We start from the raw sequence: 18312 nt of genomic DNA, 5'->3' as shown, positions 1-18312 counted from the left end.
GAGGAATGGTCTCACAAAGACAGCTCTAGAGGGAACTTGGGAGGACTGAGTGATGCATTTGGGTTTTAGGTGTCAAAAGTAAATGGTGTGAATTTCTTCCACCTCCATCTTGAGCTAGGTGTTTTGTAAAAAACTTTATGGAGGCAAATTTTAGCTTTGAAACTTTAGTGGAATGCAATTATGCCAGTAATGAGTGGTTTGTTTGCAGCCTCCTGTTTTGCAACTTAATAGAAACATGCAGGAAACACCTTCACTGTGCAAGAAATTAACAAAAAGGGAATGTGTTTCTGGGCCTGGCTAAATAAATCAGTACTTGGTGTTTATGCCTTCTTTCAAGGGTTTTTAAATATAAAGTATTGCCTGAAGTGGGGACTGTGTGGGCTAGTTTTCCCTGCCTGAGTGCCTAACCTAGCCTTTCTCCAAAGCACGAAAAACTGCACTAGCTCTAACGGGACATGATGAGTGTTGTCTTTTTTCTTATTTTCTTTCTCTTCACCTTGTAACTGTAGGTATGCAAGCTTCAGCTAGGAAGTTTCAATTCCCTCCCATATCCCTCTGGAATGTCTGGACTGCTGGACTATTGGATATACATGCTGGCACCTACTTCTGCTATGTTTATACCAGCAGATGATTTTTTAAAATTAAACAGACAGTTGATAACAGCAGGTGAATTCCAGGAGCTGAGAACAGACACCATCTTATGCTGCCCACTGCTGTATTACAATGACTAGAGATCACTGTATACACTGCCAGCTCACCCTTGGCCGAGAGGGGCACTGCGGTTCTTTTATCCCAAGCTCCAAAGTTTCTCTGCATTGAAGGCAAGAACTAAAGTATTTATGCTTTCTTTGGAGTGCTGCTCAATTCCAAAATTTGAGAATATTTGTCAGGTACTTTGAGGTCTACAGAGGGAAAATTCAGTAGAAATGCCCAGGCTAGGTCTTATCTGTTGTAAGTTTTTGTCAAGCTATACATGAGGGATGGGGAATAGCTGCAGAGATTAAAGTAAGAGCCTCTGTTCACTTGAGCTGCATGGTATCAATTCTCTCCTGCTAGGCAACACTGTACGGTAAAAAAGCCATACCTGGCCAGAGGCATTCATGTTGGTAGAAAGTAAAACTTTAAATAAAACTCATGTGAAGAGTGAGTTGTTTATCATCTTTCTTAAGTGTACTCTTAAATATCATTCTGTTAACACTTCCCCTTCTTTTTATTAAGAGAGTCACTCTTTTGGAGCAGAGTGCTATGTTTCAGTCTAAATAGTGCTATATTGATAACAGACTTCTGTACACTAATAATAATGGCCAGTCTTCGCGAGCGAAGATTTGGGAAAGGTCATTAACCCTTCGAGCCTGCGCAGTGGATTTTTTAGGTGAGACACAGCTTGTGCTGAACTGAGCCCACCCTTTAATCCTGAGGTTCATCTGCCGGGGCCAAGCAAACTTGGACAGTGGCAGTGAGGTCCCCAGGACGTAGGTTTGTTTAGAGTGACCTTCTCTTAGATGGATTGCCTTACAGGGCTGACGAGCTCCATCTGCCCGGGGGGCTGGGAATCGAACCCGGGTCGCAGCGGTGAGAGTCCTGCACCCTAACCACTAGACCACTAGACCACCAGAGGCCCCCTGTACACTAACAGGTCTGTACACTAACAGGAAAAGAAAAATGGTGGATGTTTGGATAAGGCTAATTAATAAATCCTCGAAAGACAATAACTCACTTGAAGTGAGGCATATCTACAGCTGGCACCTTGACTGTAAGGGAAAATGTACCTATAAAAGCAGTAACAGTAATCCTAACAGTAGGAGGGGGAAATCATAACCACTGCCAGGTCCAGAGGGAGTGAAAAAAGACAGTGCTTGGCTGGATCCTGCAGCTCAGGACTCTGGGGGCTGCATGTAGGTTTGCAGCTGCCCTTCAATGTCCTTTTATAACTTCCTTTTTGCTTAGGAAGGATCCAGTTAAGATATATTTTTCCTGCCTTCAACTCCATGCTACCTTGCAGCTGCAGATTGTGTGCAAGAGCCTGGATGAAAAGTTGTGATATGGCAAGCTTGGCTCCCATGGTAGCCTGGTACTGGGGGTTATAAGAAACCTCAGGCTGGCCTTGGGGTAAGACAGGAAAATTATGCAAAGACCTTTTCTGCTTCACTCCATAGTCTTTGTATGGCACGGTTTCCTCAGATGGCAGGGTTGGGAATGGGGTTTGTTTCATCATGATTTTGACTCTCATTTCATTTGCCAAGTTTTCTCTAATTGCGTCCTTGCAAAAAGCCTGCAGCAAAAAATCCAGGCATGCTTTCTCTGCATCCCCAGGCTGTGAGTTCATACTTTCATCCAGCTAGCTTCTGGTACCGCGTGGTAGACAGGCAGGAATTTCTGCTATGAAGGAGTCCCTCTTTGAACAGGAGGCTCTTTTAACTTGGTAAGACTAAGCAAGGCACTGTATTGCTCCACCTGGCTGGTTTGGAGTTTCTCATGGGTGTGAAACAAGGCAACTAAAGCATATATTTTGCCTTTGGACTTCCCCCTGCAGCTCTCCTCCAGCTGAACTGACAGCACATTCAAGGGAGAAGCTGCCGAAATGTTGGAATCCATCAATGCTTCCAATGCATGTTGAAGTGCTTCTCCATCGACTGCTCTTTCTCAGCGTGGAAAATGTCATTACATTGGGTTGTATGAGGATCAGGTGTGGGAGTCAACACATTCAGAGTGTTAGCTCACAACATGAAACTGGTCCATAAAATCCCGCCATACTTTTGAACAGGGGGCACTGCCTGTGGCTGGGTAGCATGGTGGGGTTTGCTTGCATGGCTTGATCATTCTGAGGTGGAGGGGAGCATGCAGTTGGAAGTGTGGGGCAAGGCAGTGATGTTCTAGACAACAGAGACAACAGCTTTCTCCAAACTGCTCTCACCATGGCACAGAGCTGGCACCATGCACCCTAAAAACATTGAGGAGTGTCCAGAGAACCCTGTCAGGCTATGCCCACTGGTGGGAGACCTCACTGTTAAAGGCTGCACGTGGGTTTTCAGCTCACACACAGTTTTTCCCAGGACTGTACAGAGGAGATTGGCTGCTGCTTTGCTTTGCACACGTGTTTGAAATCTGCAGCTAGCAAATAGAAAACTGATTGGCTTTGTTTGCAGCTGATTGCAGAACATTGTCTCTCCCTGCGTTTTACGGGGTCAGAAAAAACTATTTTGAAGTGAGTATGGTGGGAACCAGGCAACCTCACACTAAGTTATCAAATCCAGGCAAGGACTTAAAGCAGAGCAGGTGCTTCTCCTTCCCTTTTGTTTACTTCTGACTGTAAACCTTCTCCTGCCACATGTCCTAGGAGGCCAAGAAAGCAGGAGAAAACTTACTAATATGTAGCTGCTGAGCATAAGCAATTTAAATGTATAGCTTCAAAAAGAAAGCTTTGTTTCAGGCTGCAACAGGGAAACACACAGCCTCAGAGGCTGCAGAGCAGGGACAGGACTGGAGGGGACCTGTCTGGTTCCTGCAGTGCTGCATTTCTGTCCTGATCCTGCAAAATTCCCATGAGTGTTTGGGCAGACAAGCGGCCAGGCTAAGTGGCAAGGATCAGTTTTTGTGCATTAAGACCTGTTTGGCCATAGTACTGGTCAATGAGGGAAAGAGGCAGAAGACTTTGCAGGAGCCAAAGCAGAGTGCAGCTGCCTGAAATGGAGATGTTGGCTCTAGGGCTAAAGCCATCATTTAGATTGGCCAAAGAAGGCCAATGGCACCCTGACTTGTATCAGCATTAGTGTGGCCAGCAGGACCAGGGCAGCGATTGTTCCCCTGTACTCAGCTCTGGTGAGGCCACACCTCAAATCCTGTGTTCAGTTTGGGGCCCATCTCTACAAAAAAGACATTGAGGTGCTGGAGCGACTCCAGAGAAGGTCGATGGAGCTGGAGAAGGCTCTGGAGCACAAGTCTTATGAGGAGTGGGTTAGGGAACTGAGGTCTTCTAGCCTGGAAGAAAGGAGGCTGAGGGGAGACCTTATCACTCTCTTATCACTCTCTATAACTACCTGAAAGGAGGTCAAGGTCCTGATGAGGTAGGGATTGGTCTCTTCTCCCAAGGGACAATCAACAGGACAAGAGGGAATGATCTCAAACTGCACTAGGATGGGGTTAGATTGGATATTAGAAAAAATTTCTTCAGGGAAAGGGTTGCCAAGCATTGGAACGGGCTGCCCAGGGAAGTGGTTGAGTCACCGTCCCTGGAGGTATTTGAAAAACCCATAGGTGTGATGCTTAGGGACAGGGTTTAGTGGTGGACTTTGCGGTGTTATGTTAATAGTCAGCCTCTATGATCTTAGAGGTCTTTCCAACCCAAATGATCCTATGACTCTCCTGTAAAAGAGAAATACCCCAAACCTACATCTCTGTGGCACGCCAGCTGAGTGCCTGGGGCAGCAATGGGCACTAGCATCTCGCATGCTCCCTCATCCTGCCTCCTCCCACCCATCTCTTGGGGCTGGGTTTTTACCTGGCTGGGGTGGAAGCCATCGACTGGTTCAATCAGCTGCCAGGGCTCACCTCCCATCTTGCGCCACTCCTCAACCGCTGCAAATAATGTAAGCAGAGGGGTTATCACGGTGAACGCGTAGACGCCCGCCTGGAGGTGTGACCCCCCCTCTTCTGCAAAGCACCGCTGGTATTTTCAAGCACATGACAGCTCTGCATGAAAATTATGATAATTCGCATAAAGTTGTCAGAGCCAATAGTGTGTGCAATCCCCTCTCCTTGGGGCAGTATTTAAGACTTTATTGTTAATTTTTTTTCTCTGCGATCTTTATGCAAGAAAGCGCTTTGAACATAAATGATCGTAAAACAATTCGCTTTCCCTCCCAACTAAGATGGATGGTATACCAAGTAAAGCTGTAAATTATTTAATACTGATTTAATACTTTTGCATTTGCCATGTTAGTTGCATCCCCAAGAATGCAAAAGAAAAAAAAAGATAAAGAAAACAGTGCTTTTTAGAGAAAAAGATGGCAACAATATTCACATGGGCTGAAGTCTGCAGGAATGACTGTCATTTTTTGTTACTTCTCTTCTGAGCAGTCTTTTTCTCAACTCCAACAAAATAACCTTTTGAATTACATAAGCGTGACATTCAATGCAAATGATGCTGTGCTATAAGCCCTGGAGCCATTAGAGAAGTAAAAAGCTTTCTCTCTTCAAAAGGGCTGTGGAGTGATCAAACACGGGACTAGTGGATATGGCATTAACAGACTGTAAATTCAATAATTCCTTTTATAATGACAGATTAAGAATTCTTAATAGCATTATGCAAGCATCCTGTCAGGAGGAAAATGTTCTCCATTCAAGCACAGTTTTGATCTAGATTAACCACTGTATTTTGGACCCTGGCTATTGTGTTGAAAAGTGGTGTCTGGGTCCCCACGCTAACTTTGAATTTACAAAAAGGCAACATTTCTGCTTTGACTATAGAAACCCACTTGAGATGCTTCAGTCAGCTCCCAAAGTAACCTGTTTCAAGACACAGGGTTTGGAGCTTTACTTCAAACTTGCATTATGTTGGGCACAACATATATTACACCACAGAACACTCATATAGATGAACAGAATGAACTTGCGTAACTCCTCATATATATGATACTCTACATGGATTAAGAGGCTGGTGTACTGTGTTTTACTTTGTAGAGGGACTACAGCTCCAATGCCAGAAATAGTGAAGGGATAAGTAAGGTTTGTATCAAGATACGTCAATTCAGACTATTATACTTGACCTTCAAAAATCCTAGAGCAATCGAGCAAATAACCACCAATTGAGTATGTCCAGAATTTGTGTTAAAAATTACTATTGCCTTGGCTAGACTAGACTAGAGTTTGCTCCCCTCCACACCAAGAAAAAGTCCAGAAAAGCAACACATACCCCACCATTTATTACACTGCTTCTTAAAGGAATGACTGATTTCCAAGGGCAAGGTGTGATCTTGAATGTCCATCTAAATCTAAGATAAATGCTAGTATACTCCAATATTACTTTGACAAAGCTGGGAGCTGCTATGCACATATATATGCCCAGGCCAGCCTGAAATCAATGTAGTCATCACAGTGTGCAACCACTGCTAAATATTTGATGTCTGGAGAGTTTCATGGAGGATTTGTGCTTGCTTCAGAAAGAGACCAGAAAAGTAGGTCAGCAGCCTTAGCTGGCTTTTGAGCACACTTACGATCTGACAGCTTTTCTGACGGCAAGCTTGAATCGTTGGCTCCAGGGCTGCAGGAAACTTTGCAGAGTGTCTTTCAAAGCTGATGTTTGTGTATGCATGTGTGATTTTGTTTACTTCATTAATTTAACACGATGTAATCAAGATCAGCAAATTATATTAAGATGTTTCTTTTTGTGAAAGCAAATAAATTACTTAAAGTTAATAATTTAAGTTATTAAAGTAATTTGCCTACCCAGCAGGTAGTTCATTTCAAATCCGAATGACTTGTTAAATATTAAGTAGCTGAGGCAAAAGCTGCAAAGAGACTTGGACACTCTGAAACTCTGTGCTGCAATAATCAACTTGGCAGGGGAGTCCACCTCTCTGAGAGGAACTTTTGGACAGAAAGACTCCCTCTCCTATCCTCACTTCTTTACCTCCTCCTTCTCCATATGGTCTTCATGAGACCCAGAACCAGTTTCCTGAAGTGGGCCATGCAGGATAAAATAAGTTTTTGAATTTTGATAGGATTTGGCTGCAAAATGAGTTTTTAATAATCTTAGGTGCCTTGGCAGCTTCGTGCTTTCGAGGACAGCCAGGCACTGATGGGGAGAGGTGTTAGAGATGTACACTTTAAAGTACTGACAGGGTGCTTCTGTCCCTTCATGGCTCCAGATTTAGCTGTCTGTGTGCTGGGATTTAAAATATAATACCCAGACTAAATTTTTCAGGAAGGACCAACACAGAACTTTGAATATAAAAAGAGGGAAATGGAGATTAAGTTTATTTTCCAATTATTAAATACTATTTTTGGAACATAAATATTCATGCTATTGAGGAGAGCTGTCAGGTGGCCAGGGCTGGAGCTCCTGCCCTGTGAACAGAGGCTGAGGGACAGGTACGATCCCTTCTGGTTAAGAGCCTGTGAGGAGGCAATGAGGATGGGGCTAGTCTTTTCACAGCACTGCACAGTAGGAGAGGGAGAGACAATGGGCATAAGTTGAAACATGGGAGATTCAGGCTGAAAAAAGAAGCCTTATCCCTACTTTCCCATCACTGTCTAACTACTTGAATATGTTGCCCAACTCAATCTGTCACCCCATGCTGATTCTTATTTTTGAAAAAGAAGGAGTATATTTCTCCTTATGATGAATCTGGGCTGATGCTGGGTGATGCCTCAAGCTGGATTCCTGTGCTTTTTGCACGGAAAGCCAAGCTCAGAAGGATCCAGCGACAGATGTCTGTCCCCAGTCCCACAGGGACACTGTCCGCTGATGCTCATGGTAACAACAAAAATATCCTGTTTTTTTTTAATTCAAATGTCAATTGCAGAAGAATGATTTAGGTAATACGCTTACCTAATGTCACTAAAGACCACAGAAGGACAAGTTTCGTAAGCTCTTCAAGTCAAAGTAGATGTTTAAAGAAACATAGGAAAGAAGCCAGTTATTCCTGGGAGAGGTGCTTCTACTTTTGAGAACAGTGAGTTAGAAGAGCGTGGCTGTGTTATTCACAGAAAAATGGATGATAAAAGTTCTCCTTCCTGAGGCACTGGTCATCCCAGAGGAAGCAATATGAAGCCTAGTCAGTGATATAGTAAACTACAGCTCATGAAGACCACCTTCACCATTGCGGGTATGAATCTCCAGCCTAGATGACCCACTATAAAAGCCATGATCAAAAATATAACCAAATCTTATGGACCAATGTAAGTTTGAGATTTCTTTTTTCCTTCCCCAGCCTGAAAAACTGCAGTGGACAACCAGGAGGCATTTTTAGCAGAGGCATATCTGCTCTGCCTCGCCCCTTGCCACCCAAGAGAAAGTGGCCTGTGTGCTGTGCATCACTGGGGTTGTGGGTGCTGGCAGCTGGGAGCAGCACGGAGGTTGTGGTGCCCAGGCTGGTGGTGGGGTCTTGTCTCAGCAAAGGTCCATGGCTACTCTCCATTCAGGGAAGATGGGAGATGGCATTAAATGTCAACCCTTGACCACATCCCTGCCATCAGGATCACCTAGGCTGGCAGACTATTCTGCCCTTTTCCTGGTACAGAGCTAAAATATGAGGACCATATTAGCAGCTTAGCACCTGACTAAATGTTTTGTAAGAAAGGCAGGAAAAAAAGCAACTTACTTTGTCTCAGTGGGAAATCCATGTAGAAAATATCAAAGCTGGCAAATTTCTCAGATCTCGCTATTTCTTTCAGGACGTTGGAAAGTTGTAACGCTCTCTGCAAAAAATTAAATTATTTAATGACTATTCATTGCTATTTATGCTGCTTTGCATGGATTCAGCTTTTATCACTGAAGTGTGGCCAGGAATTTGATAGCTAATATTGTTCTTTCAGCTGGGGGAAAGGAGATGAAATGGGGTTCTTTGTCATAACATGAACTTGCACGAACACCACCAGCCTTTGAGCTACCCAGTTCATCATGCAACATGTCCTTGCAGATTACATTGAGGCCTCGGCTGATTTTGTAAGTTTAATACAGCATATGCTTATTTTACTGGAGACCTCTTTTAGTAGTGTCCCTAGGCTTATATAAATATTCTGAACTTCTCAGTTTTGGAGCCTCTTGATGAGTGGCAGCCCAGTAATTTTCATTTCTTTTAAAGAAACCCAAAACTTTTCTGCAACAGAAATGTTCTGTTTTCATATTGTCCTTCCTGCTACTATGTTGTGGATGCTAATGCTTATCTAAGTAAACCAAATTCCACCCTTACTTTCAGCAGAGTAAATGATCTTCATTGAGTGTCTGCCTAACTGATACATCCAGTGTAATTTCTACAGCCATAACAGAGATCAGGATCTCCTAAATATTTAAATTGTGCAGTTTGGATAATAACATAGACAATTAGTTTCAGACAAGGGCTCAAAAAGATTAATTCATACCCTGCAGGCATATGCATTGTTCATGGACAGAAGTTACATGTACTCTATATTCTGTATTGTTGGTATGAATATATAAACTGTAATCCTGCAAAGATTTAGGAATCTGTTTAATTGCCTTCTCTGAAGTCAAGAGGGACAGGGCATAAAATGAAATACGTATGTAAGCTTCGGTTAAATTAAGGCAATATTTTGTTGTTTAGTGAATGCAAATATTAATACAACTATACACAGAAATGATACCTTTGATAACATTTGGTTACTGTCTCTTTTACATGACTGACTGCAGGGGATTCCTGAAATTAAAAATCAGTTTGTACCACAACAAAATAAGTGGCTGGTATTATGTGTCATTCACTTCTGCAGCCAGATTTTTAGGGTGAGTTTTAAGACATCTCTGTCCTGTCTGTTCCCATTCCTGCACTGAGCCTGGATGCTCCCTGGTCACACCATCTGATGATTAAGTCCACAGAAATGTGTCTGAGGAAGATTAGCACAAATCCCAAATGAAAAAAGGGTAAAACTCTTGCTCTCAGGACCCGCTCCCATTGGCAGCAAAATCTATGCAGCCAGCTTGTCATACCAACAGCTACTTGATTCACAAGCCTTTTATTCCTTATCAGGTATGTTTTCTTCTTAAAGAACATGAACCTGAACAGTTTTGTCTCAGGGAGATCACATCCCTTGAGAATAAATTTGGACAGCTGAGAGGTTATAACAGGAATACCTTTACGAATCCTTCACTTGAGCATGCTGCCTCCCAGAGCCTGAGAGGCATTTGAAAGGATGGGTGCAGATGTTTCCTCATTTTCTTCTCATCGTTGGAAGAAAAAGTGTGCTGAGGTAACTGGGCTTATATCCTCAATGTATGTGCAAGAGAGTGGCCCCCGTTGTTGTTGAGACTTACCTCTGAGGTCAAATTCCTGAGGGTCTCATTGGGGGTCAGCCAGCCGCTGCAGGGGCTCACCTGGGCAGGCATGGGGAGAGGGGCTTTAGTAGTGGGCCAAAAGGAAAAGGGGACTAGTAAGCTACAGCCAGACACCTTACCTGGAGGCAGTCAAGGAAAGAATAAATTTGACTGTATGTGACATCCTTGTTCAGCTGCCCTGCAAAGCACAGAGAGGGAAAGTTCATGTGCCTGATGGCCAAATGTATCTTCATTTTTCAGGTCTGTGAATTCCCATGCACTACACCCCTGGGTGGGGAGAGGCACCCCAGGAGCACCACCCCACTTCCCACCCTTGGGTTACCCTCCCACCACCATAGCTGGGGTGCAATAGAGGTGGCACCAATGCATTCCTCCTGCCAAGTGTCCATGTCTCCATGCTTTTGCTTCTCCTGCATCCCTCTCCTGCCTTTCGTAGGTGATTTGTCTCACATGTGGGGTTAGTCATCACAGCCTATGCCAATTTCTGAAGTGCATGACTGATATTTTTTCCATTAACGTGTCTCTCACTTGCCATAGAAATGCAGGGTTTGCAAAGTAGAAGGATGCCTGTGTACACTCGCATTTACCTCACAGAGGTTAGCCTTAAAAGGGAGAAACAATTTTGCTGTCATTGAGGGAACTGGATATGTTTGTGTGGGTGAGCAAATTTAAGCACCAAGTCAAACACCCAGCTGACATTCCCTAAAATTCGCTGTGCTATGCAATAGCCTGGCTTGCTGAGAAAATTCTCCATTTTCTTGATCTTTTTGCTTCTTTGGTAGCTACAGCTAAGATGGGAATTAAATAGCCACTCAGTTGTCTGAGTTTGTAGCGCACTGATCATTATGTCAGACTTTGCAGTTCCTAAAACAACAATAAAAATTTCATATTTCAGTACTGCATAAATATCAAAGTATAATCACTCCCAAGTGAAATGGGCTCCTCAGGTTGCTTTACAGTGGCTCCCTAATACAGATGTGATTCACGCCTATCACACAGCTGCCCATCATCCAGCAGCAGTATCAGCTGCCCAGGGAACAAATGAGGAGAAGTTCAAAGATCTAGTGTCACTCCTGGATATCAGGAATGTCCCAGACCCCTATAGCCTGAAGCACCAGGCCCTGGGATGGGCTGTCAGGGGGACTAGGGATTTGGTTGAAAGCCAGACTGGTGTCTGGTCACGCCTGACTGACTGGTAGCCAAATGGGGAAACCTGCTCACAGCTCATTGGAGAATCTGCCAGAAGAGATCCTTTGCTGCAAAACACGTTGCTTAGGATTAATTGGGTCCCTTTAAGGCAAATCAGCCCCTCTGAAAGATTTCCAACTGGTTCTGTAGTTAATCACTCCTGATTTGGCTGGTGCCAAAAAATGCTATGTGTTGTCTTTGATAATTAGATATCCCGTAGAGGAACCATCCCTGTGATAAACATGCGCTCAAGGAGAGAAATGGGTTTATGTGACTAAAAAACAATTATCACAGGTTTCCCTTGCCCTGAAAGGGGCAAGAGTTTCTCTTTTTTTTTTTTTTTTTCTCCATTGGTAGTAGTATGGTGCTTATTAGAGAAAAATATAACAAGATATCAGGAATAGAAATGGAAAAGATATGGACCCACCGGCAGTGATTGGGGAATCTTGGGGAAACCACAGCACAGATTCTGCTGACAGCTGTGGTTGCCAAAATCATCTGCATTTGTGATCTACCATTTTAATGATGTAGTTTAGCTTCTCTCTTTCTTTGCTGATGAGAACAAAGACGAAAATAACTTCTTGCTTGTTAGATGCAAAATAGATTCCTTTACACAAATACAAATAAGTACATGTTTTTGGTCTAAAATTTGGCAGTGGAATGGCATCTGGTACACACTCTTGACTTGAGACCAAGGGACTTGCTTCTGTTGGCGTAAAAACTATCTTTGCTACCTGCATAAAGTATTTCACATTCTTTATGCACTGCATGGTGCTATGAACTTGCAGAGAAGGGGTTCTGCAACCAGCTTCCAAGCTTCCCCACCCCCCAACATCCCGCATTCCCAGGGAAATGTTTCCACAGTGACCTCAGAGGCACAGCTATCAGACTAACCAAGGATGGATGTCACACTTCAGTGCAAATGAATGAAGCCCCCTGAGATGACATTCATCCTTGCTGCTTGGCACAGGATGAAGCCAAGGAGCAAGTGGTCTGCTAATGGTCAGATGTACAGCTTCATTCACACCCTGAGATGTCAGGCTCCCAAAGGCAGCCTGCAAATCTCTGAAAAAAAATACCCCAAAGCTCTTTACAGCAACTACACTCTGAGGAAATGGCCCAAAACGCGCCTGCACATGGTGTGAGGTTTCAGCCATTACACCTGTAGGTAGTGTAGAAGGTGGCAGGCACCCAGGAGGAAAATTTATTTCTCTAATATATAACCAGTCTTTTGCAATCCCCTGACTTAATCTTCTGTCCTGGTCCACATCCAATTTTACCATAACATCCACCAACCAGTGAATGGAGGTGTTAACTAAATGTCCAGCTCCACCTGTAACAACAATCAGGATTAAGTGCAGGCAGGCTGTCCATGATTTCGGGCCAAGGCTGAGGTAGAACATCTTGTTTCCACATCTACAGAATGTGGTGAGGCTGTTTTGGAGCTGAGTAGGTCTCGCTGGTGGGGTAACAGGGCAGGATAGGGATCTGTCCTGTCATGCAGTGGGGATGGTAAGAACTGTCATTCTGACTTTGCTGCACAGAAATATCTGACTCATATTTCTCAGATCTTCGCCACTCTGTCAGGTTTGCTTGAAATTCTTAATAGATCCATGAATTATTTAGAGAGCAAAGGCAACATGAGCAGACAGATAACCAGGAGGAACCCCACAACACCTCATATTTACCTAGGGGATGGTATCTGTCATGCAGGTTATCCCAGAGGAAGCGACCATCTACCAAGCCTGTTAAAATCACATGGCTGCCGTTTGGAAGACGGGAGTCCAGGTATCGCAGAGCTTGCATCACGTTGGAGAGCATTTCTTTGGGTGTAGTCATGTGGGCCAGTGTGTCACGGTTCCTAAGGAAGAAGATGCCAATAGGACATTGAGTCAGGTAATGCTGTGGCCCCAAAAAGGCACCTGAAACAGTGCCATTTTCTTTATTTGCTGCACTTCCACATTAAGTCAGATAAATAAAACCTTATAAAAATGATGCCATGTGTTCTGGTTTCTCATTGATATTGCCATAATCAGATGTTATATAGAAACCTCCCTCCCTTGGCGTAACCTGTCTCTCTAAAAACACAGATGCGTTCCTTTTTTATAGAGCGGACTCCTTTTGTGGGTTAACCCCAGTGGGCAGCTAAGCACCACAAAGCTGCTCACTCACTTCGGCCCCGCTCCACCCAGTGAGACAGAGGAAGAAGAAAGACAGAGTAAAAGCAAGAAAACTTAGGGGTCGAGATAAAAAAAACAAAACAAACCAGTTATTGTTCAGAAAGTGAAGGAAAAAATGGAGAGAAGAAGCAAGCAAAAGAAGGAATGCAAAGACAATCCCTCATCACCTCCCGGATAGACCAACACCCGGCCAGTTGCTGAACAAAAGATGGTTAACCTCCCTAAAATACCCTCTTCTCCCTCTTCATTGCTAAGCATGATGTTACATGGCACGGACTATCCCTTCAGTCAGTTGGGGTCATCGTCCCAGTTGTGACCCCTCCCAGCCTCCTTTGCAGCCCCAGTCTATTCACGCAGGGGGCAGAATGAGGAACAGAGAGGGCCCCATTGCTATGCAAACACTAGACAGCAACAGCTAAACCAGTATTGTGTTGTTAGCATTGATTTTGTCAAAAAATCTAAACTGCAGCACCATAGGAGCTGCAATGAAGAATATTAACTCCATCCTAGCCAGGCCCAGCACGCTTTCATAAAGAAAAAAGGCTTAGATCACCTACTGGAATTATCATTTGCAAATGAGTCAGTTTTTATTTACAGCGCAGAAAGGTAAATCAGAGCCATGAAGCCAACTATGACCACATGTTTTGTGGCTCACTGTCAGGCATGAACCTCTTCAAGCCAGAGTCCCAGGCTTGGCTTTATGCTTCCTCTCTTGTATTTAGCTGTAATTGCTGCAGGAGAGGTGGGGGGAAATTAAATCCTGAAGTTGAAATATGTTTCAATTTATATAAGAAAAACAAGCAACCAAAACCACCCCAGGCTGCCTAGAGAACACTGCTCTAATTATGTTATTAAAAACCCTACTTTATTACAGAAAAAGCATTCACCCATTTTCTCTCTGGGAGCTATTGCCACATTCTCGTGGTGCACATGTCCGTAACAGGGGCTGAAAGCAAGGGGGTGATCACAGCCATAGGAAGGCTGTCCCATCCCAGCAAGAGGATCCATGGGTCCCTGGTGTGGGGAGGGACCCCAGCTCCATGACATCTCATTCTGGCAACACCTGGGAGGCAGAGCAGGGCCCACTCTGGGTAAAGGTCTCTCTTTGCCTGGAGATGTGCCATTGGCCTGTCTCAGAGTGAAGAGTCAGTGGGATGGAAATCAGGACACCATTGTAAGTTTCCACAAATGCCGGGAAGCCCAGGTTGGCCACGGCTCCCTTGGGGCACACAAAGCAGAGCATGGAAACCAATAAGTTGCCTGTTTTTTGAATTGGGAAAGGCAATAAAGACACGCGTTTGCAACACAAGCTTTTATAAGAGCCCCCAGACATAGCAGCAAGGGTACTATAGTTGGGATTTGGAGCACATCAACATCTGTGACCACGCATGGCATGGACCAAGCACCTTGGGAAGCAGTCTCTCGTGACACTTTTCATTCTGTCTCGGTGCTGTGGCTCACCTGACCAAGGCATTCAGGGAGAAAACCTCAACACTTGCTGGGGACCTGATTGTGCTGCTCAGGAAGAAAGACGGGGATGTCCTTCCAAGCAGAAAGATTGTACTAATGTTCACCCTCATTGTTTTAGTGGTTCCAGCATTTTCTCCTTGTAGGGTAGAAGGGAAGCAATCACCTTAGCAACCAGGAGGCTCCATCCAGGTCCTTTCCATGGGAAAGACTTTATCTCTTTCATGGCTTCCCATGGGTAAGAGAAGGGCAAACCTGGTGCGTGCAGTGCCAGGCAAACTGCTGAGGAATAGGGTCAGATTCTTTGTCAGTGAACACTACAGAAGTAGGAGCTTTCCAAAGCACTGTTGTTCTGCCTCAAGGCATTAGAAATGTCTGGGCTCAGATAGGGGGAAAGGGTGCTGAGTCCTGTATGGGACAACCACGTTCCCTAACAAGGATTTGGGATTCTTCAGTGAGCTGCATTTTGCACACAAAATAATAATTGGGCGAGTTTCCTGGATGCAGAAATTTATCTTAATGCAGCATGTGCTGCTGAAGCATTTGAGACTTTCTGATTAGGGAGAACTGAAAAACAGCATTAAGATTCAGGTTTATCCTTGTGACAGCCACCCAAGCAAGCTACTTCTGAGATAAGACTCTGGTTTTGCCCTGAAATTACTTCATTTCGCCTACAGGTGTTGCAGCACTTGATTTCAAAATACTGCTCTGATGCAAGGCCTCTACTGCAAGTAAACATGTCAGTGTAAGCCAAAATTAATATGACATTCATAATTCCACTTTCTCTTGTCATACACTGTTGAAGTCATGCAGATATTTCAGTCCATTTCTTCACATTTCCTTTCTATGCCAGGTTATGAAATTAAAACCGAACACGAAGAAAGCCATTTTATAGGCATATTAGATTTGAGCTCTGCCAGAAGGACTTCAAGGTGCCTGGATGAGCCTATTGTGGTACCATCACCTCATTCTCCTGCAGGTCAGCAGCCCATGAGAGCCTCTGCCCACCTGGGACCTTTGGAAGCTGCTGTTGCCCTCGGTTCATTGTGTCAGAGCATAGGAAGCAGACGTTAATGTTAGGATTCCTGCTGCATTGGATCTGGGACCCCCACAACACACAAGTACACAGTAAAATTGTTGGATGTGCACAGAGCTCCTGCATATCCTAACATCGTTGGTACTCTAGCTGTGCACACACAACAGACAGCCTCATGCAATCTGTGCTAAGCTTTTCCAGCTCTCCTCTGTCACAGGGACCTCCTCCAGTCCCTTCTAACAGTGTCTGGCATAGTCCACACACAGCTCTCCACCCTCCTTCTGCAGTGTTTGTGAGCCTGGCCTGCCACATCCTATAGGGCAGCAACTCCCCCTCCCCCTAACCCCAACCCAAATAAATACTTCCCCAGCAAATGTTCCAGCCATCCATCTGCTTTCCAGCCACATGCTGTTACATGCCCAGGGTTTGGGCCATGGGCACACAGGGCCAGCTGGGGTGTGACATGCCACACACACACATTCACACACGGCACATGCATGTACGTGCAGAGCTGGATCCACAGCGGAGCAGTTCAGCTCCAGCTCGCTGCAGAGGGGTGGGATGCCCACAGCATGAGGGCTAGAGCTGTTGCCTGCTCACGTACTACTTTTAGGGCCAGAGAGGTACAGCAGCTCTTTGGTGCTGATAGTCTTACAACAAGGGAGCATTATGCTCTTGCTGGTACTGGTGCAACTTTGCACAAATTCCTTTCCCAGTGGGTCCCTGCTCACCCTGCTTTGCTGCTATCACCTTTCTGTTTGTTGCAGATACAATAACTGTAGATCTGTGACAAAGAGGCTGGAGAAATGGGGCCTCACCCCAAATGTAACTAATATGTGCATCAACTGCAAAACATTTGAGACTTCTGGTGCTTATTATTTTCTTGTCTGATTTTTTTTGTTCTAGGTCTCTGTGTCCCACATTTAAACCTCAGTGGGCTGAGAGATACCATTGCCATCTGTCTTTATTTTTCTAACCCCCCTGTTTGGACACTGCAGTATGGAGACTACTGGGAATGTGTAGCACAGGCTGCCAATTTCACTACCTTTTTCCTCTACAAACATCCATATTATTCATTGCCCCACTCTTTGCACAGGGTGAAATACTCGGATTTTAACAATGCTTTGGCTAAGAGCTGTGTCTCTGGTATGCTCAGCACACTGCTCTCTTTTGAAGGCAAGATACAGGATAAGGCCAAGAAGGTTCCATTGTTGCAGTTTAAAGCTGCCCTTGAAGAGGTTTCTATTTGTCAAGCTCTAGGTTTGAAGTCAAGCCCATCAGATGCTCTGCATCCTCTGTAACCTCTCTAGGTACATCAGAGCCAGGGCAGCTACACACAGTGACTGGACACTGAAATCTCTGTCCACTGTACAACTCAATGGAAACAGCACATTCTACAGAAGCTGCAGAATCTTTCCTTGATGGAGCCACAGGGGTCACTAAAGCCTGATAGCCTCTTTTGATGCTGTGAATGTTTTGTAAGTAAACAGACAAAAAACAGTAGAGAGAATTAGAGCAGACAAAAGTGTCTCTGCCACGTAATGGATGCTGGGATAAAAAGACAGCAGAATTTCAAGCAAGTAATAAATACTGTTCTGGAAGGTTTTGGAATATACCAAATGGGTGAGGCAAGGTGAAAATGGTTTAAACTTCTGGAAAATTTCTTTTTACTTCAGGCAAGAGCAGAAAGCAGTGTTAGAGACATGGTAAGTGAAAGACTTGGCAACCTGCAGAATGAGGAATAAAACAAAGGAAAAAAAGGAGCTTTTAGCAAAGGCAGTGACACAGCAGAATTGAAATATGTACACAAAAGAGCCTAGGCCAAACCTGGGAGAAGACACCTGGAAAATATCCATGGCAGGAGACATGGACTTCAGCAAAGGTGCCTTTTTTTTTTTTTTCCTTTGAAAGGGGTGGTGGGCTGGGGCAGGGAGGAGAGGGGGGTTTATCACCCTGGTGGTGGATGTAATGATACCTCCATAAGCTTCTCAGTAAACAGATCCCCAGAACAGTCTTGTCAGCAAGTGGTAAGGGGCCTGTGACTGATTTTCCCACTGAGGCAGGGAGTGACGGCATTGCTTTTGAGGATTTGTGTGTTCTTCCACTGACAGGAGTGTGGTGCTGAGGGCAAATTTGGCAGTTTTGGGCAAGGGTGCAGAGAGAGCATGAGCACCAGATGGCGAAGATTTCATGGGAGGTTATTTCTGTGTGCTGTCTGGATGTGGCTAGGGCAATGGTGATGTCAGGAAAGGACCTAAAAGGTGGGCCCTGTGGTACCACTTCTGCCCTGGCTGAGGGCTTCCAGGTGCTGCAGTGCCAGGGAAGGTCCTGCCTGGCTTTGGACATCCTCATCTGGAGAACAACACCTGACAAGCAAAATTTCAACCCATGAACTGCCCATTAAGAGAAATTGTAGGATACCAAGCCTTGCTATT

At 44.6% G+C, this 18312-nt stretch overlaps 1 protein-coding gene across 1 annotated transcript in view; it reads right to left on the bottom strand.

Annotated features, from left to right (window-relative positions):
- Positions 1-18312, bottom strand: part of AOAH (acyloxyacyl hydrolase) — an 82618-nt gene that overhangs the window by 4560 nt on the left and 59746 nt on the right. Inside the window, exons 17-21 of the mRNA XM_017822775.1 lie at positions 12883-13055; positions 10126-10184; positions 9986-10045; positions 8322-8418; positions 4499-4575 (exon numbers count right to left, since the gene is read on the bottom strand). Coding sequence (XP_017678264.1) covers positions 4499-4575; positions 8322-8418; positions 9986-10045; positions 10126-10184; positions 12883-13055 — 466 coding nt within the window. The remainder of the gene's footprint in view (positions 1-4498; positions 4576-8321; positions 8419-9985; positions 10046-10125; positions 10185-12882; positions 13056-18312) is intronic.

This window comes from Lepidothrix coronata, unplaced genomic scaffold (assembly GCF_001604755.1).
Source record: "Lepidothrix coronata isolate B3197 unplaced genomic scaffold, Lepidothrix_coronata-1.0 Scaffold3, whole genome shotgun sequence".
NCBI lineage: Eukaryota > Metazoa > Chordata > Aves > Passeriformes > Pipridae > Lepidothrix > Lepidothrix coronata.
The sequence above is the reverse complement of the archived record's forward strand: the minus strand, read 5'-3'. Positions and strand labels throughout refer to the sequence as shown.